The sequence below is a fragment of the Theropithecus gelada genome, chromosome 19 (assembly GCF_003255815.1).
Source record: "Theropithecus gelada isolate Dixy chromosome 19, Tgel_1.0, whole genome shotgun sequence".
Classification (NCBI taxonomy): Eukaryota; Metazoa; Chordata; class Mammalia; order Primates; family Cercopithecidae; genus Theropithecus; species Theropithecus gelada.
Genome location: NC_037687.1, coordinates 8,360,369 through 8,384,614, shown reverse-complemented (window position 1 = coordinate 8,384,614; position 24,246 = coordinate 8,360,369). Strand labels below are relative to the sequence as shown.

The 24,246-nt window shown below is 44.7% G+C and overlaps 1 protein-coding gene across 5 annotated transcripts in view; it reads right to left on the bottom strand.

Moving 5' to 3' along the window:
- The window catches only part of HNRNPM (heterogeneous nuclear ribonucleoprotein M), a 44,087-nt gene extending 20,350 nt beyond the window's left edge, over window positions 1-23,737 (bottom strand). For 2 of the 5 annotated variants that reach the window (XM_025366611.1, XM_025366612.1), the window contains exons 1-8: window positions 23,209-23,737; window positions 12,653-12,822; window positions 5,561-5,613; window positions 4,643-4,650; window positions 4,461-4,554; window positions 2,634-2,825; window positions 1,464-1,617; window positions 244-293 (exon numbers count right to left, since the gene is read on the bottom strand). In XM_025366611.1, coding sequence (XP_025222396.1) covers window positions 244-293; window positions 1,464-1,617; window positions 2,634-2,825; window positions 4,461-4,554; window positions 4,643-4,650; window positions 5,561-5,613; window positions 12,653-12,822; window positions 23,209-23,321 — 834 coding nt within the window. In that variant the 5' untranslated portion in view covers window positions 23,322-23,737. The remainder of the gene's footprint in view (window positions 1-243; window positions 294-1,463; window positions 1,618-2,633; window positions 2,826-4,460; window positions 4,555-4,642; window positions 4,651-5,560; window positions 5,614-12,652; window positions 12,823-23,208) is intronic. The other 3 variants (XM_025366614.1, XM_025366613.1, XM_025366615.1) reach the window with 3 other exon arrangements.
- Between the last annotated feature and the right edge of the window lie 509 nt (window positions 23,738-24,246).

Sequence of the window (24,246 nt, the reverse complement as noted above, 5' to 3'; positions counted from 1 at the left end):
GTCTCAAACTCCTGACCTCATGATCCGCCCGCCTCAGCCTCCCAAAGTGCTGGGATTACAGGCATAAACCACCATGCCCGACCAGCAAAATGTTATTTCTCTCACAAATTCACTCAACATACTGCACCTTATTTAACTTAGACTAATCCATAAATATTTTATAGTGGATATGTGTACATTCTTATTAATTCCATGTTTTTGCTAGCCTTGAGTATATCACACAGAAAGATCCTACTGACTTACCATCTTGACGTGCATTGGTCTATCAAATAGCAGTTGGCCATTGAACATAGCTGGTATTACAATTAAGGCTATTTCTTGCAATTCTAAAAATGTGCACAAGAGAAATACAAAAAAAAAAAAAAAGAGAGAGAGAAAGAAAGAAAGAAAAATACTCCAACTGCTACCAGTTCCTCTAAGTGATGAATTTATGAGCAATTTCAATTCTTCATTATACTTTCAACAATAAACATAAAAGGAACAATAAATAAAGCCGGCAGGGAGGACAAGACAACTTCCGCTTATTCCTCAGGTGTGAAGCTTCATTTGTAACCTTATAATTTCACCAAACCATCCTCTTAAGCAGTGGCATCAAGGTTCTCTGAATGTGGCCAATGGGCCAGGCATCTACCACTATCTAAACTGAAGGACCATGCTTTCTGGATAAGACATGCCAAGACGGTCTCGTCTGAGTTGCATGAATGTGCTCCTGTGGGGTACTCTCCACGGGATTAAAACTCTAGGCTAAGCCTAGGGTCAAGGAGAAGTGTCCTCTTCCAAAATGATGTCTACTCACTGGAGACAGTGAGTAATCCTATAAGGATGTATTACACATGAAATAACAACCCAGTTTCTCTCTAGTGGTGCATTCTTTGGGCTTCCTCCTTCAAACCTAGACTCTTCTGAAAACAGTAGAAAGACCACTTAGAACATGGGCATATGCCCATGTTCTAACCATCCCCTCTATCCACACTGTATTGAATCAACTCCACCCCCAAAGAACCTTTTTTTTTTTTTTTTTTTGAGACTGAGTCTCACTCTATCACCCAGGCTGGTGGTGTGCAGTGGCGCGATCTCGGCTCACTGCAACCTCCACCTCCTGGGTTCAAGCGACTCTTGTGCCTCAGCCTCCTGAGTAGCTGGGATTACAGGCATCCACCACTGCACCCAGCTAATTTTTGTATTTTTAGTAGAGGTAGGGTTTCACCATGTTGGCCAGGCTGGTCTCGAACTCCTGACCTCAACTGATCTGCCCGCCTTGGTCTCCCAAAGTGCTGGGATTACAGGTTTGAGCCACCATGCCCGGTCCGGCCCAGAGAACCTTTTAATTCCACAGTAATGCATTCTCCCTAGTCACATAAAAAACATTAATACACAGTCACCTCTTCCTCACACAAACCTACATTACTAACACAGCAATTTAGGTCAAATTGTTCACAAGTTGAATTCCTGCAGAAGGATACATATAGCTTGCACAGCTTCAATGGACTGTTCAAAAGTCACAGTGCCTATTCCACGACTTTTTCCATCTTTATCTTCAAGAATGTCTGCTCGGACCACCACACCAGCCATACTAAATACTTCCTTCAGTTTCTTCCAGCCAACTTTATAATCCAGCTAATCGAGAAAGAACGGGGTAAAAACCTCAATGTAAACGTCTTAAGAAACACATTTTTACTACGTGAATGAGACATGCTTCGGTTGGAAAAAGTATTAGGAAATAATGTCACAAAAACTAATCAACTGCAATGGAAATATTAAAATAGGATTATAAAGCCTGGCCTTCACTGTAAGTAGACTGTATTGAAATATATGGTTTCTTTTCTCAGAAACTTAAGTCACCTCATACTTCAAATTAATACTCATTTTCTGAACATTTTTTAAAAATTGTTTCCCTGATAAGCTTTACCATACCCCACCCCACCCAACCTACTTTCTTCTAAAAATATCTCCCCTTGCAATGGTGGAGGTATCATTCACCCCAGACACAATAAGAGGAAGGTGTCAGTGCACTTCTGCTCGTACACTCTTACTCTGCACCAAAACTGCACAAAATAAACCAACGGAGAATGCAGACTCGGTTACTGCTTGTGGAAACACCTGCAAAACTCAGGAATCACAGCCCCAATGAGACCATGGTCAAGCTTGTGACTTAGGAATGCAGACAAAGTCTACCTATACGGCTGAGGTTTTTTTTTTTTTTTTTTTTTTGAGGCGGAGTCTCACTCTGTAGCCCAGGCTGAAGTGCAGTGGCCGGATCTCAGCTCACTGCAAGCTCCGCCTCCCGGGTTCACGCCATTCTCCGGCCTCAGCCTCCCGAGTAGCTGGGACTACAGGCGCCCGCCACCTCGCCCGGCTATTTTTTGTATTTCTTAGTAGAGACGGGGTTTCACCGTGTTAGCCAGGATGGTCTCGATCTCCTGACCTCGTGATCCGCCCATCTCGGCCTCCCAAAGTGCTGGGATTACAGGCTTGAGCCACCGCGCCCGGCCACGGCTGAGTTTTAAAGAAATCAAGAACACAACCCTTCTTTATATTTTTCTTCTCAAATGTCAGAATTACTTTTATAACATATTGACAAGGTCATTTCATAAAGTTATTTTCTACTTTAGATGATGGTTCTGCTTACTTACATTTGCTACAAATACTGTGCTTCCAAGTCTTCCAGCCTGTAATGCATGGATAATCTCATTTGGGATGTTGGGATTATTTAGGATACTGGGTGGGATAGTAATCATTCCTGGGCCACCTGGTCCCATACCCATCCCACCAGTCGTAGCCATCACCTTTTGCATTGCTCTCCTGGCATGTTCACCATCAGGATCCTAAAACAAGCACAAATGGTGTTACGTTTGACCCAGTGACAACGCAAACCATGCTTGCACAGTAAATGATATTCTCAAGACTTAGAAACTGAAAGGTTGTTTGGAAAGCATCTCTCAAATCTATTAACAAGAAAGTCAAATGAACTCAACTACCAGCTTAGAAGAGTCCAGCTAAAGGAACAGGAAAGGAAGAAAAGGCATGAAATATAGCACTAAAAACACAGCTCTCAACTGAACTAAGTAAAAAAGAAAAGCAGGGTAGGGAAGGAAACATGATTAGCTGATATATGTAGAACTGCCAGACTGAAATTAGAGCTTCATGGGCTTGGTATAGCTGAATCTTACTAATTCATCAGTGGGGCTTTGTAATTTCTGCAAACCCCGTCAATGGCTTCCAGAAGTTTGAGAAACAGTTCTAGACCACACAAGCGCCCCCATCCTTCAAGTCCTTCAGGTGTTGGAGGCATGTGTGTGAGGGCTGCACAGTGAAACAACATCTGGGAAGGTCTGTGAAGCTCTGTACTGACTCTCTTCTTCAACTCTCTGTCCTGTCATTTACCACCATCAGCACTAAAAAAGACACCATAACATGTGAGAGACCTTAGACCCTACGACGCTTCCCTCTCAATCTACTCATCTTCCTCCCCAAGAGAAGAGGTGAAAAGAAATCAAGAGGGATGTTTTTTTTGAGACGGAGCTTTGCTCTTGTTGCCCAGGCTGGAGTTCAATGGCGCAATCTCGGCTCACTGCAACCTCCGCCTCCTGGGTTCCAGCGATTCTCCTGCCTCAGCCTCCCAAGTAGATGGATTACAGGCACCCACCACCACGCCCAGCTAATTTTTTGTATTTTTAGTAGAGACAGTGTTTCACCATGTTGGTCAGACTGGTCTCGAACTCATGACCTCAGATGATCCACCCAGCTTGGTCTCCCAAAGTGCTGGGGATTACAGGCGTGAGCCACTGCGCCCGGCCAAGAGGAATTTAATCAACAAAAAACCTTCTTCCTCGAGGAATATATTTGATTCAGATGAGATGTGAAAGCAGGTTTGAGGAATAACAAACTCACTTTATTTTTTATTTTTTAGACAGGGTCTCACTCTGTCACCCAGGCTGGAGTGCAATGGTGTGATTTCAGCTCACTGCAACCTCCATATCCTGGGCTCAAACGATCCTCCTGCCTCAGCCTCCCAAGTAGCTAGGACTACAGGCATGCGCCACCATGCCTGGCGAATTTTTGTATCTTTTGTAGAGATGAGGTTTCACCATGTTGCCCAGGCTGGAACAAACTCACTTTAAAAAAAAGAAACAAGATGGGCCAACAAGAAAGTTTAGACGGAGTAAAACTTAATGGCACAAACCCACGGGCTCACAGTTTAAGAGTCCCTGAGACAACAAGGCCTCAGACAAATCACAGATGTTAGAAGGCGGTCAGCAGCCACCCAGGATCTGCTTGGCCACCACCCCAAAGTCCTTGCAGGGAATGGCCGCTGTAGGCTGTGACCGACACTCTTCATTAGAAACAACAGGCTGGCACTTGCTTTGTAAAATGCCGTCTGGGACCATGACCGTCTTTCCCTGTTCCAAAGTGGGATCACTCAACAATTACACACAGTATTCACAGTGTTAAGAGCTTACTTCTTTGACTTTCAGTGGTCTTCCACTCAGACTATGCTTGTTTAGGACTTCCGCAGCTTTTTTCATGCTCTCTTCCATCTTGAATTCAACAACACTATAGAGTTAAAAGGAAACGAGTCGAGTGAAACCAGTCCTACAAGTTAGAAGGCTCAAATACCAGTAAGTAACTAGACGATACTTACGCACATCCCTTTGGAGGAAGCCAGAGACCAGTCAGAAGAGCAAGGAAGGGGAAAAAGAAGAGAAAAAATAGTAAATACCAATGACAGTTACAAACCAATTAAAAATATGATTTATGTCACAAAGTCTTTTAAAATGAACCCTTCTAAGGGGAAGCTGACAGAAGTGCCTCGCCTCGCCTTCCTTGTTAAAAGCTGGGCTCCTTAATATCTCCTTCTCCTACGCATTACCAGCATTGCACTAGAGCTGCTGACGTTTAATAAGCAGACCTAAATTCAGGGTCTCCAAGAAATCACACCAACTTTAGATCTGCTTTCCTCTGTACTCAATCGAGTCCTTACCATATTCCTCCTAAATCCATCCCTTCCATAAGTTAAGTTCAACCTTTTGATTATTCTAAGCCATTCTATTGCACGACAGAAAATAGTTTATGTTCTCTTTAAACTAGGCCAATTTTGAACATTCAGGTTTTTAATATTTGGTTTACAATTTACTGGCACAAAGGCAACTTTTCGGAATCTTTGGTTCACACAACTTTCAAATTCAGCAAACAACCAAGAGTAACATTTTCTAGACAAGAACACACGTTTTACATTAATTATACCACCGCTAAAATTCCATGCATAATTCACACACAGCCAATTCCTCTGTTAACAAAGAGACAATGCTGCTATTGGTCCCCAGTTATCCAAATTGGGCATCCAAACAGAATACCAAAAAGCTCTTTGGCCAGCCATTTGGAAAAGCGGGACTCCCGTTTGCAAATCCCCTCCCACCCCACTCAAATGTTTGGCAAAATCAAACATAGCTACTGTAACATGAGCACTCACTGCCTTCCTGATTTCATTCGATTCCACGCCACCATACAGTTACATTTTTCATGTAGTAAATCCACAGAAGAAATTCTCTCAGACACTTACCCTTGACTTTCCTTCAGCGTCCATTAAGAGCTCCACGTATGTTACCTCACCAACTACAAATCAGTTTCCAGACGACACATAAACCAAGGGAGAAAAGCCAAGAAAACAATGGGAATTTAGAACAATCATCAGCAACCTTGTATGGAGCCTCTGCCTTATAAGAAAGCCCAGAAACACTCCATATTCTCTAAACCACCGAACTAGGCATTACAGGTGTGCAGTAAAAGTAGGTGAAAACACGTTAACAATATGTCCTTGATTTTCCTCCCACCACAAACAAGCTATTCCACAGATTTCCATATCAATTTCCCTGTCTGGAAGACTCATTCATGACTAGAGGCAATCCAAATCTATAGGAAAGAAGTCTGCGTGATTTACTTTTCTGGGGAAGGGAGGAAGTTTTACACATACACTCTCATTGGTGGCAAGTAGGTGAAATGCATACAAATTGCGATGCCATCGGGCTGAGCTCACATGCTATAAATACAAGGACGCATGTATGCGAAGGTATAAGCTCACAGGCACACACGGACGCAGGGCCAGCTTCACGGGTGAGCAACCCGTGCAATCGTACAGAGCCCCGCACTCGGGCGCCCTGAGCTTGGTTTAAGGCTGTTATTGCTGCTATGACATTCTTAGTTTTTTTAACAAGAGGGCCCTTGTTTTCGTTTTGTGTTGGGCCCCACAAATTTTATAGCTGGTCCTGCACACAGCAGTAGGCTCCGCATCTGCAGAGGCAGAATGTTTGAATATAATAAGATCACAAAACCAGAGCAGCATCTGGATTCTCTTCAGTGAATTAGGCCAGGCTTCATTCTTGCTGCTTTCTAAACCTCCCCATTAAAGGACACAAATAAATTCAAATTTAGGGCTCAGATTTTGTATTTAAACAGTTAAACAGACTCACATGATTCTAATCTACACAAAAGGGAAAACAAAGCATTTCGAAAGTTTCTGCAGATTTTCCTCAAGGTTTGGATTGCCAATTCATGACCACCATGACCAGATGTTAGAATCCATCAAGACAACCACCAAAATGGCTGCTGAACTTGAAGATGGCACACAGAAAACAAATGTGAAGTATTACCCTGGAGAAAACTATCTCTAACCAGACTCTCCAAAGTCAAAAACTGGGCTTTTGTTGTCCTCTGGATCGGTTTCGTTTAGCAGTAAAAGGGTAAAAATAACCTGCTTAACGGCCTCAACAAGTCCTGCCTATTCCAACTCTTTTGTTCAAAGGACATTAAAATTATGAGGCTATAGGAAGAAAAAATTTTAATGAAAAACAAGATAAAATTACTTTACAAAAAATTTAAAGATCTGAAGGACATATTTATTAATGGCTCTGCACACTGGTTGAATGCAAGAAAGCCAAGTGTTCAAAGTTTACATGTAGAGCCTCACCCTCTTTGTCCTCTCCTGAAATGTTTCAGAACTAAACACACACTTTGCACAAAACAGGAGAGAGAATCATCAGTGCAAAGAAATGAAGAAGGAAATAGGAGGGATCAGTACAATTTACTTTTGGAGTATGTACTCCTGTGGGGCAAACTGAAAAATGATCACAGCCAAGGGACAGCTGTACAAGGCAGCTTTATTTAACCCTTAAAAACCAAAGCAGTTCCAAAAATGCGGCCGCCCTGAGGCCATGTTAAAAGCCATTTGTTTCAAGAGCAGCAGCCATTCAAGGACCACCAACCCTTGTCTCCACTTTGATGAAAATGCCACATAATGTCAAAATAGTGACTGAAGAGGCCCCAAGTTTATTCCCTACCAGCTATGACTACCACCTAGTAACCTTTAAAAAAATAAAAGACTCACAATAATTAATTCAAGAGAGCTGCAACCATGTGGTCGAAATTCAAATCCTGTTGCATGGGAAGTTTCTAGTCTGTGTCCATAAGACATGTGATCAAAAAGCTGTAAGTGCAACCCAGAAACCAAGCAAATCCAAACCAAACTTTTTCCCATGGCCATAACCACTTTAACAAAAAGAGAGGTTTAGAAATTAGGGCTTTTTCCACGTAACAGTCTAGTCTAGTAATAACACACCTGACCTCAATCCTTTGTATTAAAAATTTGCTTAAAACGTTCTCCCTCTTTTTACCTCAAATGGTATCATTGTTTAGCAGTCACCCAAGGGTCCAGCATGAGTAGTGCTGTTCCCGAGATAATCAGTAATGATTATGCTCCTCACAAACTCATAAAATTCCAACCTCTACCCTGAGAGACCACCAATTAAGTGTTAAGGGATCTGCAACAGCTGCTAATTCATACTTTCCTACAGGAAAATGAAGCCTTTAAAAGACCACCTCCCTTTTGGTTCTACAATAGCAAAGCAAAGATTTGTCTCATGTAGTCAGCACAACTATCAGCAAGAATGGGAGGGCAAAATTTGCCAAGTAAACACAGTCTGGTCACATTCCATGAAGTGAAGTTTAACGAGCAAACCATCCAGAGCAGATCACACAGTCAGGACTCAGGGGCAGAGGTGACAGCTTGGCAGTAGCAGTAGTCTTACAGAAACGGCACTCGCAGTTATTAATAAAAAATATGGTTGCTCCTCTCCCTGTGTAAACATGGATGGATTTCACGGAATCCTAAGAGTAGGCTGCTAAGACAAATTCTCCTGCAGCCCAAAACATCAAAATATCGAAATGAAAAAACTAACACATTAAAAAATCTAACACCAAATGTTATCTACCTCTATTTAATATGCTCTAAGAAATCATTTTTGACCAACATTTAAGTGAAGTATTAAAAACACTGCCTCATTCTTAAAACACAGTAGGAGGATAAGCAGATAAGCAACCCAAAAAGAACTGAGGTGGTCCGTTGCAGCTACTGTGACCTCACTCTCCTGCACAAACCTTTAGCAAAGTGAGTATTTGTTTTTCTGTTCCCATTTACTGTTCAAGTCTGAAAAAAAAAAAGAGGGAATGCAGAGGCCGAAGCTTCACTGAAGAGAATTCATATGTGATAAGGCCTATAATTTTTTTTTTTCTTTTTAAACAGGGGTTGGCAGGGCTTGCAAGTCAGGCATGTTGTCAAACATTCTTCCGTTCATAACGGTCAATTCTCAGGCTGCCACTCTATCGGGGGAGTGGAGTGCACAGAACACATGCACACTCTTTAATACAAAGACACCTTGAAACGTCAAAATAATTATTCTACACAACGACTTGGCTTACGGACATGTTAGGAAATGACAGAGCCCATGCTCCTCCTTAATTGCGTGGCAACAACAGAACGGTATTGCTTCCCTAACACTAGAGACCACACAGGGTAAGCCAGACAGGCTGCACTGCTGGGGCTCAACGTAAATATTCACACATATGAATGCTTTAGCATAACAGGCCTTTCTAAAATCCAGGCTGTGGCCGGGCCTGTAATCCTAGCACTTTGGGAGGCCAAGGCAAGAGGATTACCTGGGGTCAGGAGTTCAAGACCAGCCTGGCCAACATGGTGAAACCCAGTCTCTACTAAAAATACAAAAATTAATTAAAAATACAAAAAAAATACAAAAATTGTGGTGGTAGGTGCCTATAATCCCAGCTACTTGGCAGGCTGGCACAGGAGAATCGCTTGAACCCAGGGGACGGAGGTTGTAGTGAGCCGAGATCACGCCACTTCACTCCATCCTGGGAGAAAGAGCAAGACTCCATCTCAAAAACAAAATAAATAAAATGCAGGCTGCATTTCCAACAAAGGAAAATATGAAGGAGCAAGTAGACTGGGTAGGGATTTCATTTAAACTGAAAATACAGGTCTGCCTAATAGACCCACAATGCAAATTATCTCCAGGAGCCAAGATGGAGGCTTTCTATTGGACTACACTTGCCCTCTGGGCCTTAGTTTTCTGTCAGCTGCAATCTGAAATTTACTTAACGTGGTGCATTAAATACTAACAGAAGGATTAAGTGCTTAAAAGAAATCTTTGCTTACACAAGTTAAACTGACTGCTGCTAAACTTGGGATTGACTGAGGGTAAACTACATCCCCGACCTTCCTTCCTCAACCTGGGCTCTGTTTACTCATTGCAGGTGCAGCTCAGTCCTGCTCTGGTGGCACTGCCCCACCTGGGTGCTGCCGGCTGCCTGGTGAGGCCAGGAGAAGCAGCCCAGCAAGGAGCTTCCACCACTCACACAGGACTTGATGGTCTCAAACAAATGTAGCACAACACTAAGTTTAAAAGCCTAAGATCGCCTTTTCTCACAGAAATCTTTATTTTTTCCACCCAGTCCTTGTGGTCAATCACTTTAAGTGCATATCCCTTTACCTGTCAGGATACAAACTGGGCAGCTGTAGCCTGTTAAGTCACTTTCAAAGGCATAAATGACCAGTTCACTTCCTATGTGGATTTTTAATAGGAAATCCTAGAATGCTGCTAAATGCTAAAACTAAAGCTGGAGAATATGCAGCTGGTATGAAAGATGGCAAAAGGATCAAGAGGGAGGGAGGAACATGTGAGACAATCTCCCCCAGGAGTATCCTTAGAAAAAAAAGCTCCCCTCTTGGCCTCTCAAAGCTAGCTACTTTAGTTCCGAGAGGCTGCAATTAGACAGTGCTACGACGACAGAAAATTTCAGTTGAGGACAACTAATTCTAGTTCTGTTCTACTCATTTCCTGAAACAAGGCTAAGATTCATCAGACCTTAAAATGTAGACTGATAAAGAGTGCTTAGATTACGACAGCCCAAATCTCTGTGTTTTGGAATTATTTTGAGACTAATACTTTTAGGGTTGTAAGTGCCTCTATCTGCTAGTTCTTCCTGTGTATAGTCTTCAAAACACTTAGAACTTATCGGCAACAGATTTCAAGTAAATATTTCAGATGTAAACTAACCACTTAAACATTTTTTGTATACCAAAACGCGAATAAAAATGTCTTTTTAAAAGCACATAATAAGAAGAGTATTTCTTAAGGACTCATATGTATGTAAACACAGTAAATTTCTTTAGACCTCACATACTGAATATAAGCATTACCATAAAAAGATTACCTTTCTCTTATGAGTCACTTTACCCACAATCCTATACTGCTAATAATTTAATTAAACAGCAAAGTAATTAATTTAACCAGTACAGGGGAGCTCTAAACAAGAACATTTTAAGGCTCATTAAAAATAACTGATTTACTGCACACCTGTAATTCTAAATTACACCACCAAAAATACACTGAGAGGGCTGAGCCCGGGCATTCGTAGCAGTATGCCAGGGGAATATGAGAACCAGTTTGGAAGTATCCAAATCAACCACCAGGCTGGCTCCACACTTAAGAGTGCAAAATAGTGAATTGAGGTGAACTGCTTCTACATCCAGAAACACCATGGCTGCTGCTGCTACTACCAGCTTGAAGGTTTCCCAAACCGAATTACTGAATGGTAAAGCAGTAAAAATGTCACCTACTTTATCCAGCATGTCCCAAAACTGGTTCACACACTCCTAAAAATGAAAAAATAATTTGGCCTGCAATCTCTTACAAAATTCTAACAATTACATTTTCAAAGCCACATTCCTGGTTCTTGGAACTACTATACCTTATTATCAATGGAAATAGCAATTCAGCGGTTCAACCAAATCACGAGAACACAAATTTGGAGGTTATTCCAAAAGCTAATTCGAATGAGGCCCAACTGTACTGTACAGAAATTCTAAGCTTCTATTGAAGCAGCAGTCCCAAAAACCAAGAACACTGCATCTGGGATGCAGCATGACACGCCCTCAGACAAAAAGAAGAAACTGCACTCTTGCCCTAGGAGCAATGGCAGGAATGATTTGGCCGATCAAGGCAGGCACATCAATCTCACACCAAAACGTTTTTCCATCTGTGTTATCTGGAGAAATACCACGTGGGAGCAGCACGCGTGACTGTCTGGAGAGGTTCACAGTGCCTAGTGCTTCTTGCATGTCATGGTCAAAATAAGTGATGGGACAATGATGGCAGTGCCATTCATAATTTCAAAACCCAATGCAGGGAGCACCAGTACACATACCAAAATGGCCTATCCACGGGGCATCTCAGTCACTGAAATGTTAAATCATTTGACAAATCAAGCTCACATCTCTTTTCATAATGAATGCTCCAGAAAACCAATACCTTTCAGTCATGCAAAGACTCCATGAAGGGTAGTTTGAGTCTAGGTCGGGGTGGGGGCCTCAAGGCAATATACAAATTGTTCTCTACCACGGTGTTGTCTAAACCAGGGCTGAGCAGTCTCTTTAGTCCTAAGTGCCACCAGCAGGGCCAAGAATCAGTAAAGAAAGGAAGACGACAGCAGCACAGGAGGGAAGGAGGAGAGAGAGAGAGGACACCGCAGTGTGCACGGGGGTGAGGATCACAGAGGCAGGCCTCCTCGGGCCTCCTGGTGGCAGCAGAGCTTGGTTGCTTCCTCTGCCCTCGGCTGGAAGGTGGATACCTAGGCTATGACAATCCACATCCTAAGGCACCGCGTTACAAAGCAGATACCTTATTTTGAGCTCTCCAATGGCCAACCTACTCTATTTTTTTCCCAGAGGGGAAAAAGCCTAACAGTTAAAATACAGGCTAATGTTTTATAGTTTGGAATCTGAGGAGCAAAAGGTCCAGCTACCAAATTTTGATCCCAGGAAGACATCCACAAAATTTTAAACAAGCTATCTTCCTGTGAAACTTAAAAAGCTTAAAAAACAGAAAGAAAAAAGAAAAAAAAAAGAAAAAAGAAAAAAATAAAGAAAAGGAAAGAAAGGAAAAATCTCTCCCACCTAATGTGCAAAATTCAAAAAATTTCAACACAAAAAGGCTCCCCGGAAGCCTAATTGAAGCCTTATTAACCATACTAAACCAGTAAAATCAACTGTAGGCCAAAGGACCGTATAAACCATCCTGTTTGACACACAGGGGCATGACCACAAAACAAAACAAAACAAACAAACAAACAAAAAACACAAAGCAAAAAAAACTGAGGTGGGGTGAGGGGGCTTCACGCTTAAGCCTGGAAAGAACATGCTCTACCCAGAGCCGCTTCCACTGACCAAAAATAACCAAGGAATTAGCCACAGAAAAGATGACACACCAACCTTCTCACCCTACTCAATCACCAGTACCATTACCTTTTTCTTTAACCAGGTCTTTAAGGGACTGCCATTTCACGTCAAAAGGTATGTTTGTAATGAAGGCTCTGTATCTTTTAGTTGGATTGGCATATGGCTCAAAGCGATTGCCTCCTCTTTTTATGTTTTTCTCCTTCCTCTTCTCATTCTGAGCAGGTCGTTCTCCTTCACTGAATTCAAAAGAGAGAAAAAAAGGTAAAGGGTTTATATGTCAGCACAATGTGAAAGACAATTATTTGATTTGCCAGGTTTACAATTCCACACAGTTCCTATGACACAAGACTAGTACTGGACAGATGGGGTGGTTCACACCTGCAATCCTAGCACTTTGGGAGCCAAGAACGGGGGATCATTTAAGGCCAGGAGTTCAAGACTAGCCTGGGCAACACAGCAAGACCCTGTCTCTACAAAAAATGCATATATATAAAACTTAGCCAGGTGTGGTGGCGCATTTGCACTCCCAGCTAGTAGGGAGGGTGAGATGGGAGGATCACTTAAACTCAGGAGTTCCAGGCACCAGCAAGCTATGATCATCCTACTGTACTCCAGCCTAGGGCAACAGAGCGAGACACTGTCTCAAAAAAAGCAAAGACAAGATTAATGTTGATTTTGAATTAAGACATTCAAACTAAAGGCTCCATGGGGCAAAAAGCATTCCCAAGGAAAAGTACACTTTCCTGGGCTTACAAAATACTCCTATGGAGAGTAACAGAGACAACGGTGAGGCCAACTCCCTGACCAAAGTGTGTTAATTCCAAGACAGAAACAGGAAAAGAGAAGGATGATTTCCAAGACTTCATGGAATGGAAATATGAGGTAGTACACACAGGCCCAACCAATTTTAGCTTCACAAATAAGTGTCTCTCATGGTGTTTAAAAAAAAAAAAAAAAAAAAAAGAGGGGGGAAGCATAAAATGATGCAGCCACCATGGAAAACAGGTGGTCACTCAAAATTAAACACAGAATTACTGTGACCCAGCAATTCCACTGCTAGGTATATACCCAAAAGAATTAAAAGTAGGGACTCATACACGTATGCCAATGTTCATAGCAGCACTATTCATACAAGCCAAAAGGTAGAAACAACCCAAGGGTCTACCAAAAGATGAATGGAATAAACAAAACATGGAATATCCATGCAACGGGATGGATTTTTCAGCCACAAAAAGGAAGGCAATCCTAACAAAGGCTACAACATGCATGAACCTTGAGAGCATTATGCTCAGTGAAATAAGCCAGTCACTGAAGGCCAAATATTGTACGATTCCACTTATTAGATACCTATGATAAGCAAATCCGTACACAGAAAGTAGAACAGAGGTTACCCGGGCCTAGGGGGAGGTAGCAATGGGAAGTTATTCAACACTGAGCACAGAATTTCATTTGGGATGAGAATAAAAGTTCTAGGAATGGGCAGAGGTGATTGCTGCAAAACACCATACTTCACTGCACACCTAAGATGGTTAAAATGGTCTATTTTATGTATATTTTAAGCACTTTTTTAAAATCCAAAAAGGTGGGAAAGAAACCACTCCCTATACAACCCTACTACTTTGAAGCGGGGAAACTCTGAGCAACTCTGGGAGGAGGAAGACAGCATGCAAACAATCCTGCCTTTGGCAAAGAAGGGTGGCTGCTTTTCTGGCACGGCCTTCCCCCGGCCTTCCCCCGTCGCACTCTTTACTTTTGTGTGTTAGGAGCCACCACACTGTAACACCAACCATCTCTAGGTAGCAGCCATCAGACTTGGAAGCCCGGGCACTGGTTGCCAGGGCTCTTCCCTCAGCTGCCAGCTCAAGCGCAACCCCTCTGACTACAGGGAGGCACAGATGAGAGCTGACCAGGAACAAGTGAGGAGCCAGAAGCCACCTCAAGTTTCTTAAGCAACTGAGCTTTGCACTTTTCTGCTTCCTGAGCCCTGTGTCCCGCCAGTGAGAATCCAGTGACTCCCAGACCACAGACTCTACTGCAGAATTTGTGATCCATGATAAAACTGGAAACAAAAAAAAAGCCAAGACTACAGCATTAACGATTTTAAAAAGTATCTTTAACTGAAGGACTGATCTTTACTCTGGGATATAAATTTCTTCCTTGGCAGAAAGGTAGTGTTTAAACATCAGATAGTAGCTGGAGAAGCTACTATTTTAAAACGTTATTTACTTGAGGCCAGGCACGGTGGTTCCCACCTATAATCCCAGCACTTTGGAAGGCTGAGGTAGGCGGATCACTCAAGGTCAGGAGTTCAAGACCAGCCTGGCCAACATGATGAAACCCCATCTCTACTAAAAATACAAAAATTAGCTGGGCGTGGTAGTACATGCCTGCAGTCCCAGCTCTCAGGAGGCTGAGGCAAGAGAATCGCTTGAACCTGGGGGACGGAGGTTGCAGTGAGCCGAGATCGCGCCATTGCACTCCAGCCTGAGTGACAGACAGAATGAGACTCCGTCTCAAAACAAACAAACAAAAAAAAGGATTCACTGGAGACCAGGTGTGGTGGTTCACACCTATAATCCCAGCACTCTGGGAGGTCAAGGCAGGAGAATCTTACTTAAGCCCAGGAGTTCGACACAGTAAGACCCTGTCTTTATTTTTTAAAATAATAATAATTATCTGAGTGTGGTGTCGTGTACCTGCAGTCCCAGCTACTCAGGAGGCTGAGCTGGGAGGATGGCTCGAGTCCAGGGAGTCAAGGTTGCAGTGAACTATGACTGCACCACTGCACTCCAGCCTCGTTGACAAAGCAAGACTCTGTCTCAAAATTAGTAATGTATTTACTTGGAAAAACTTTAAAGTCAGAAACTTTGTGTAGTCCCCAAACACAAGAGTGCCAAGCAGTATCCCAGCAAACGTATCACTGGTGTGAGCTACACCCAACTTGACACAAGGTAAAACCAAGGAAAGCAGCTTTCTCTGTGATCTCAACTACACCAGTACACAATCAATAGGTTTCCCTTCCCACGGGCTGGCAGATAAGGTGATGTTATGGCAGCTCCAATCCCTAGATGACTAGAACGCAACCTACCTGGGTACACAAAACTGGCTTCACACCACAAAGCAGGCCCCACAGGAGAACTACAACTGTTACCCAGGCCACTTGTCTACTCCAAAAGAAAAGTCCTTCACCAAAGTCTGCCAAACAAACTATCTGCCAAATCATCTCCTACTCTTTCCTGGAAAATGATGATGAAAGTGTTAGAAAAACTCATAAAACATAACACAATCTACACATCATGGTCCACCAGAGGATTCACAGATGGAAATGAATTTTAATATTGTTACTTTTGAAGTCCCAAATACTTTAAGATTTACAATAAAAAACATTCTGACACAGAGTCCATGATGAATACTTCCAGTCTGTTTTCACCAGACTGCTTAAACTCACCTATAAGCTACCAAATGTATAAATAACTAATTATAGCCAAAGCAGGTAACAAAGTGTCTAACCTATATTCCACAGGTGCATACTATGGCTACCAATCAACTACCCAATGTAACCACAGAAGCTGAGTATTTGGTTTGGGGTTAATCCACATCACATGACTCACCATTGAGAAAGCGGCTCTCACCACACTTAATGGGCACAGCACCTCTGCAAACAAATCCTTCCCTGGCTAATCATTCCCTCTGAGAGGTTTCCTCAGTAAAGAGGTTAGAACTATCTCTTGTCATTTCCAGCTTTTAAAAAATTGACCCTTTTGGAAATCTACCACCACCAACTCAATTCTTGATAGACTCGTAGAAAATGACCCTCAAAGAAATATCATTCAAGACACATATTCAAGCAGACTGGCCACGGTGGCTCATGCCTGTAGTCCCAGCAGTTTGGGAGGCTGAGGTGAGTTGAGTGCTTGAATCCAGGAGTCTGAAACCAGCCTGGGTAACATGGCAAAACCGTGTCCCTACAAAAAAATACAAAAAATTAGCCAGGCATGTTGGTGCACGACTGTGCCCAGCAACGCAGAAAGAAGACAGCCTGGCTCCAGGAGGTCAAGGTTACAGTGAGCCAAGACTGCACCACTCACTACACTCCAGCCTGGGTAACAGAGGGAGACCCTGTCTCAGCAAGGAAAGGGGAAGAGAAGGGGAGGGGAGGGGAGGGGAGAGACATATTCAAGTTTAGATTAATGTCATGGTATAAAAGTAATGTCCTGAAAAGCTCTTTTTTTAACATGTCCAATCCTATTTTCTCACTATCTTCAGGATAAAATTAGGGGAATATTCTTCCCTAGTCCACGTATATGTATACATAAAAACTTAACTCTGCAAGTCTTTTTAACTTTTGGCTGGGCGCGGTGGCTCCCGCCTGTAATCCCAGCACTTTGGGAGGCTGAGACGGGCAGACCACCTGAGGTCAGAAGTTCAAGACCAGCCTGGCCAACATGGTAGAAACCTGTCTCTACTAAAAATACAAAAATTAGGCCAGGCATGGTGGCTCACGTCTGTAATCCCAGCACTTTGGGAGGCCGAGGCAGATGGATTATCTTAGGTCAGGAGTTTGAGACCAGCCTGGCCAACATGATCAAACCCTGTCTCTACTAAAAATACAAAAATTAGCTGGGCGTGGTAGCAGGCGCCTGTAATCCCAGCTACTCGAGAGGCTGAGGCAGGAGAATCGCTTGAACCCAGGAGGCGGAGGTTGAAATGAGCTGAGATTGTGCCAATGGACTCCAGTCTAGGCGACAAGAGTGAAACTCCGTCTCAAAAACAAAACAAAAACAAAAATTAGCCGGGCATGGTGGTGGGCGCCTGTAATCCCAGCTACTCGCTACTTGGGAGGCCAAGGCAGGAGAATCACTTGAAAGGGAGGCAGAGGTTGCAGTGAGCCAAGATCACGCCACTGCACTCCAGCCTGGGCAACAAGAACAAAACTCCATCTCAAAAAATAAAAATAAAAAATAAAAAATAGGCCGGGCGCGGTGGCTCAAGCCTGTAATCCCAGCACTTTGGGAGGCCGAGATGGGCGGATCACGAGGTCAGGAGATCGAGACCATGCTGGCTAACACGGTGAAACCCCGTCTCTACTAAAAAATACAAAAAATTAGCCGGGCGAGGTGGCGGGCGCCTGTGGTCCCAGCTACTCGGGAGGCTGAGGCAGGAGAATGGCGTGAACCCGGGAGGCGGAGCTTGCAGTGAGCTGAGATCCGGCCACTGCACTCCAGCCTGGGCGACAGAGCGAGACTCTGTCTCAAAGAAAAAAAATAAAAAATAAAAAAAAAAATAAAAAATAAATTAAAAATACAGTTAATGCCTGTAATCCCAGCACTTTGGGAGGCCAAGGTGGGTGGATCGCTTGAGCTCAGGAGTTCAAGAACAGCCTGGGCAACATGGTATAACCCCATCTCTACAAAATATTAGCTAGGCATGGTACCATCTGCCTGTAGTCCTATTTACTCAGAAGGCTGAGGTGGAAGGATCGCTTGAGCCCAGGAGCTGGAGTACACTGGCTCTGGCTGGCTTGTTTTAAAGCCTGAACAGCAGAAGGCTAGGAGTGAATCAGTGATCAGTACACTGCACTCCAGCCTGAGGGACAAGAGTGAAACTCCATCTCAAAAAAAAAAAAAACAAACAACTAATAAAAAGACTGTGCCTCTAACCTGCAAAAGACTACCAAATAGTGACTGCCTACACTCTCTTAACGTCTTCATGCCGTTCCCATGCATGACACTCACTACTTTTGAAGTTTCTAAATCAAGGGTCGAGTGCAGTTTGAAACGGCAATCCCAATACCCTGAAATTGTGATCACATCTCCTGAGGGACAAGGACCCCTCTGCCCGCGTGAGAACCATCCCTTATATAAAGTGACTCATCACAGAAATCCCTTAAGTCCTGTGCTGCTCTAATGCATGTAAGGTGTGGAGAGCACTATTCACAGCACCATCCCAGCTCCAAGGCCACCACTGAGCTACCCACATGACTCAAGCTCTTTCCATCTCTAGTGCTTTACCAGCAAAACCAGCACAACCTGTATGCATGGTAGCTCAGAGGGACACGGTGACAATCAACAAAGAATGGCATAACAAAAAGCAGCTTATCTAGGGAAGTAGTACTGCATGTGGCTAAGAGCTAGGGTCACCATGTCGTCACTAGGCCTCGGTCCTATGGAGGTTACCACCTACACGCTTACAGCTTTAAAAGAGACTCTTGGCCGGGCACGGTGGCTCAAGCCTGTAATCCCAGCACTTTGGGAGGCCGAGACGGGCGGATCAGGAGATCGAGAGCATCCATCCTGGCTGACACGGTGAAACCCCGTCTCTACTTAAAAAAAATACAAAAAAATAGCCGGGCGAGGTGGTGGGCGCCTATAGTCCCAGCTACTCGGGAGGCTGAGGCAGGAGAATGGCGTGAATCCGGGAGGCGGAGCTTGCAGTGAGCTGAGATCCGGCCACTGCACTCCAGCCTGGGCGGCAGAGCAAGACTCCATCTCAAAAAAAAAAAAAAAAAGAGACTCTTGGCACACAGTAACTGAGGCAATGATGTATTTTTCTACCAATAATTTTATCGAGAAGGGTAGAGAGGCGGACTGATTTACTCCTAGCCTTCTACTGTTCAGCTTTTAAAACAAGCCAACCACAGAGCCAAAGCTGAGAAAACCTAGGCATTACAATCATTATAAACTACCAAAGGGACAATTTAGCTTTTAACCCTAGGACCGCAAAATATGGTAATGGAGAAGCCCACTGGAGAACCACCCCTCCCAAAAAAAACAAGCAAGCTAATCTTCGCAGGCTAGTATCTCTTTCCCTAACCAGAAAAAAATCAAAGAGCAGAGTGAAAGCAAAGACCTGGCAGCATGTATTCAAATAATCCAAAACCCTGTCTTCTAATCTTGAGCTCACAATCTGACATGCCTCCAAAGTCCTTTTCACCGAATAAACAATCGCTTTTTTAAGTACAGCAAACACTCAAATGCATTGTATAGAGAATCTGATTTAAATAAAACAATTCAAATGACTGTTTACTGAGTGGTTACCAAGGTAGTATTATGAAAGCAGCAAGCTGCCTGGGAGTCAGGATGGCCTCCCCTGGAGTCTTTAGATCAAGTTCCTGAACCTGGATTTAACTGTTTAAAACAAAGTTTTCTTGATTGTAAAAACAGAGTCAACCCTAACAGTACCTCCTCCGGAATCTAACCCTAAATACTTATTTTTATTTTTAAAAATAACCAATCCATCTGTGTCTGATTCACCCACAAAACTACTCAGGAAGGGGCTGGACATGGTGGCTCACGCCTGTAATCCCAGCACTTTGGGAGGCCAAGTGGGCGGATCACGAAGTTAGGAGATCAAGACCATCCTGGCTAACAGGGTGGAATCCTGTCTCTACTAAAAAAATACAAAAAAATTAGCCAGGCGTGGTGGTGGGCACCTGTAGTCCCAGCTACTCGGGAGGCTGACGCAGGAGAATGGTGTGAGCCCAGGAGGTGGAGCTTGCAGTGAACTGAAATAGCACCACTGCACTCCAGCCTGGGCGACAGAGCGAGACTCCGTCTCAAAAAATAATAATAATAATAAATAAAATAAAATGATAAAAATAAAAATTACTCAAGAAGGGGAGCAAGCTAAGTCATTGAATTTATTTATGATACAACATTTAAATTTTTTTAAAAAACCTATACATTCCCCTAAAATGAACTTTTTTTTTCCCTGACTATACCCTAACGCTGAATCTTGACTGACTTTAAATGCAACAGATTTCTCATCAAAATTAAGCAAATCCTCTTCTCACACCCAGGAGAGAAGGAACTGCAGAACAAGATTTCCAACCTGGGTTCCCAGATGGAGCTCGCTAGCTCACTGCATTTTTGGTGCATACTCCACTCCTGGTAGAGACTGAAGTCCAAAGAATCAAGTTTCTATTTTCCTCCTGTCTCTCAAGGGCTTTCAAGATAAAAATCTAAATTCACTGCCCATTAGCTGGCCACCAGTGCTCCAACCTTAAAACGCTATAGCAACTTCAGTGTTTTTTGTTTTGTTTTGGTAGAGACAGGGTTTCACCATGTTGCCCAGGCTGGTCTTGAACTCCTGAGCTCAAATAGTCCTCTCACCTCAGCCTTCCAAAGTGCTGGGATTACAGGTGTGAGCCACTACACGCAGCACAACTTCAGTTCTTAATAAAGCATATACTCAAATCTCTGCTCTTTGGATACTCTCTTCTCTGCCTCTCCTCAACCATCTTCTACACCACTTTCACACGTCTTCCTGTCATGGAGGAACAGGTCCCTGCCGCCAGCAGGTGGCGGGGGTCACCTCCTCCATTCTTTCTACCAAGCAACTCCACTAACTTCTATCACAGCATAATTACCTTACTACAAATACGTTAATGGCCTCTCCACTCTGCATGGAGTGCAGACGTGTAGGCTTCTAAAGAGCTTTCCTTGTTAAGACTTGTGATGAAAAAAAAAAAAAAAGTTTTCCACAGGCTCTATCAAAAATATCCAAGTGTTGCCAGCTTCCTAAACTATCCTCTGTGAAGCCAGTACTACACTTTGAGACTATGAGGCTCTTTCTCACAAGGGCTATTTTATTCTACAACTTGCAGGTTCCAATAGTCCACATGTATTTGTAAAATGACTCAGTCACAAAATGACTATTTGAAAATGGACAGGGGAAAATGGAAAATTTGAAATGCACCCCAGATGCTATAATCTATTAATTTACCCTCTCACCTAGCAAGGTTCTACCAGCACTCCTTCCTGCATACGGTAAATTTATCTTAAAGCTCTCCAAATACCACCCTCAGAAACCCCACCAGCTTCCGTAGATAGATGCTGAAAAAGTCAAAATTAACACATTCCTTCCCAGAGTTTTAAATAGTAAAATGCTGAGAATAGAGGAAGCTTTTCTCTTCATTTCTAAGAGCCAGTAACCATGGTATTTTACTTCTTCCTACCTAAGGAGGGAAAGAATCTAGAATTTTCTCCAGATTTATTATCTAACAATATAGCTAGCACTTAAGGAACGCAATTAACGTAAACGCTCAACTACGCAGGGCACAGTAGCTCACGCCTGTAATTTCAGCACTTTGGAAGGCCTAGGCAGGAGGATGGCTTGAGCTCAGGGGTTTCAGACCAGCCTGGGCAACACCCGGAGACTCCGACTCTTCAAAAAATAAAAAAATTAGCCGGGCATAGTGGTGCTGAGCCTGTGATCCCAGCTACTTGGGAGGCTGAGATGGAAAGATCGCTTGAGCCCAGGAGTTCGAGGCTGCAGTGACCTGTGATCGTGCCGCTGCATCCCAGCTTGGGCAACAGAGGGAGACCCTTTCTCAAAGAAAAAAATTAAATATATAAGTGCTCAACCACATTCACTTTTAATCTCCATAAACTAAGTTTCACACATTACAATATGAGGAGAGCAAAATCACAGACAGAAGGGAAAAACGGAGGGAGTATTTAATGGCTACACTTTGTTTCCGATGATGAAAAAGTTCTTGACATCAAGTAGTAACTGTTACAGCATACTGAGTCAGTGCACCCAGTATCCCTGAATTGTAAGCTTAAAAATGGTTAAAATGGCAAACTCTACGTTATGTCTATTTTATCACAATGAAATAAATGTCTGGGAAATTCAATGTGTACCCAGGCTTCTCCTCCCTTCCCGGCCGCTAATCTTGGAGCCAAAATCTCTCTCTCTCGCTCGTGTCTGTAATCAGAATGAATGAGTTTCACCGGGGCACAAGTCGATGCTTCCCCCCTTTAAAGAAACTTTTAAAAGCCAAGAAGTGAAACAGCACCGAGCAGGACTCGAAAAGCTGATGGAGCCTGGAAGGAAATGAACCCGCCTCATGACAGAACAGCTTCCCCAGAAACACGGGAAAAAGGAGATTCCTTCCTCGACTTCGTGTCTGCTTCTGAGGGTGAAGGTTGAGCAGCAGATCTCATCTCTCCACTAATACCTGCGGCGCACCCGGGGAAGAGCGGGAAGCAGCGAGGGACTTGAGCCAGGGCCAGAGCGTGGGGCGAGGGGGCTGTGCCGAGGAAGGCACTTCCCGCGGAGCGGGATCGGCGCGCGGGGACTGAGGGGAGGGGCAGGAGGGGAGCCCCCCGACCCGGCCTCGCGGCCCTTCCTGACGCCTCCCCCGCTCGGTTACCGTTGACTCGGGGTGACTGCGCGCGAGATCCCGGGTGCGCACCCCCTCTTCTCCCCCCACGTTACGGATCGGAAAACAGACCCCGGGAGGAGAGGGGGTTGGGGGGTGAAACCCAGCTTCCGAGGTTACCCTCCCAGGGAGCGGTCGGGCCGGCCTCGGAGGCTCTGCCGTCCGGGCCCGCGCCATCAACCACCATGCGCAGCGGCTGGGCCTGAGGCCTCGGCGACGGGGTTGGCCCCGGCCTGGAGGGACTGAAGGAGCCGAGGCTCAAGGCCCGGGGTAGGGGACGATTCTGGAGGCTCCCCCGGCTCCCCGCTCACGGCCCGAGACGCCGCCACCCTGGGCAAGCGGTATGGGAACAGCCGGGACCGAGGCCGCGCCGGGGCTAGGCCGCCAACAGACCTAACGGAGCCGCCGGCCGCGGAGAGGAACCCTTACTCCGGGCAAGGGACCATGGGATACTTACCCCTTAGGGCCCGGAGCCCCGTTGCCGCTCGGCACGCCGGGCGCGCCGCTCTCTTCCTCCATTTTGATCTCCGTCGCCGCCACCTCGGCCGCCGCTTCGACCCCTGCCGCCATTTTCTCCGCGTCTGGGCTTTGTGTGAGCGAACGGGGTGCACCGCGCTGCGCCTGCGCGCCCACGTGACCCGACGCGACCAGTAGCACTTGCGCGCGCCGCTGCCGGCTGCCTCCTTGGGCCCACCCGCCCCGGGCCACGCCCCCGCCGCGCGCAGGCGCAGACCGGCAGCTGTTGATCTCTTCACTCTCAAGATACACTCGCGTTAGGCACTGACTGGTTGTGCCGGGCGCGCGTCCTCGGAGTCCGATAGAGGAAGCATCTCCCCACGCCACCGCCCACACACACACCTAGACCTAGTCACAACCAGAGCTGGAGCAGAGGGGAAGTAATGATCCTGTCTAGGGATTCCTGGAAGTTTTAGATCAAGCTTGTCCAACCCGCGGTCCGGCACACGATTCATAAACTTTCTTAAAACATTGTGTCTTTTGTGTGATTTATTTTATTTTATTTTTGTAACGCAATTGCGCGGTTTTCCAGCGCGAACTTTGTAGGCAACAACGGAACGGCATGGAATAATATCAGAGTATTATCCGTAATTCGCATAATAATTGTAAACAGTTCGGCCAGAAGAAATGGAAAACTGTTAAAATTCACTAATAATGGGGCCAGGCGCGGTGGCTCACGCCTGTTATCCCAGCACTTTGGGATTGGGAGGCCCAGGCGGCGGATCACCTGAGGTCAGGAGTTCCACACCAGCCTGGCCAACATGGTGAAACCCTGTCTCTACTAAAAATACAAAAATTAGCTGGACGTGGTGGCGGGCGCCTGTAATCTCAGCTACTCGGGAGGCTGAAGCAGGAGAATCGCTTGAACCCGGGAGGCGGAGGTCGCAGTGAGCTGAGATCATGCCACTGCACTGCAGCCTGGCAGATAGACTGAGACTCCATCTCAAAAAACAAAAAGATAACTACTGAGTACTGGGCT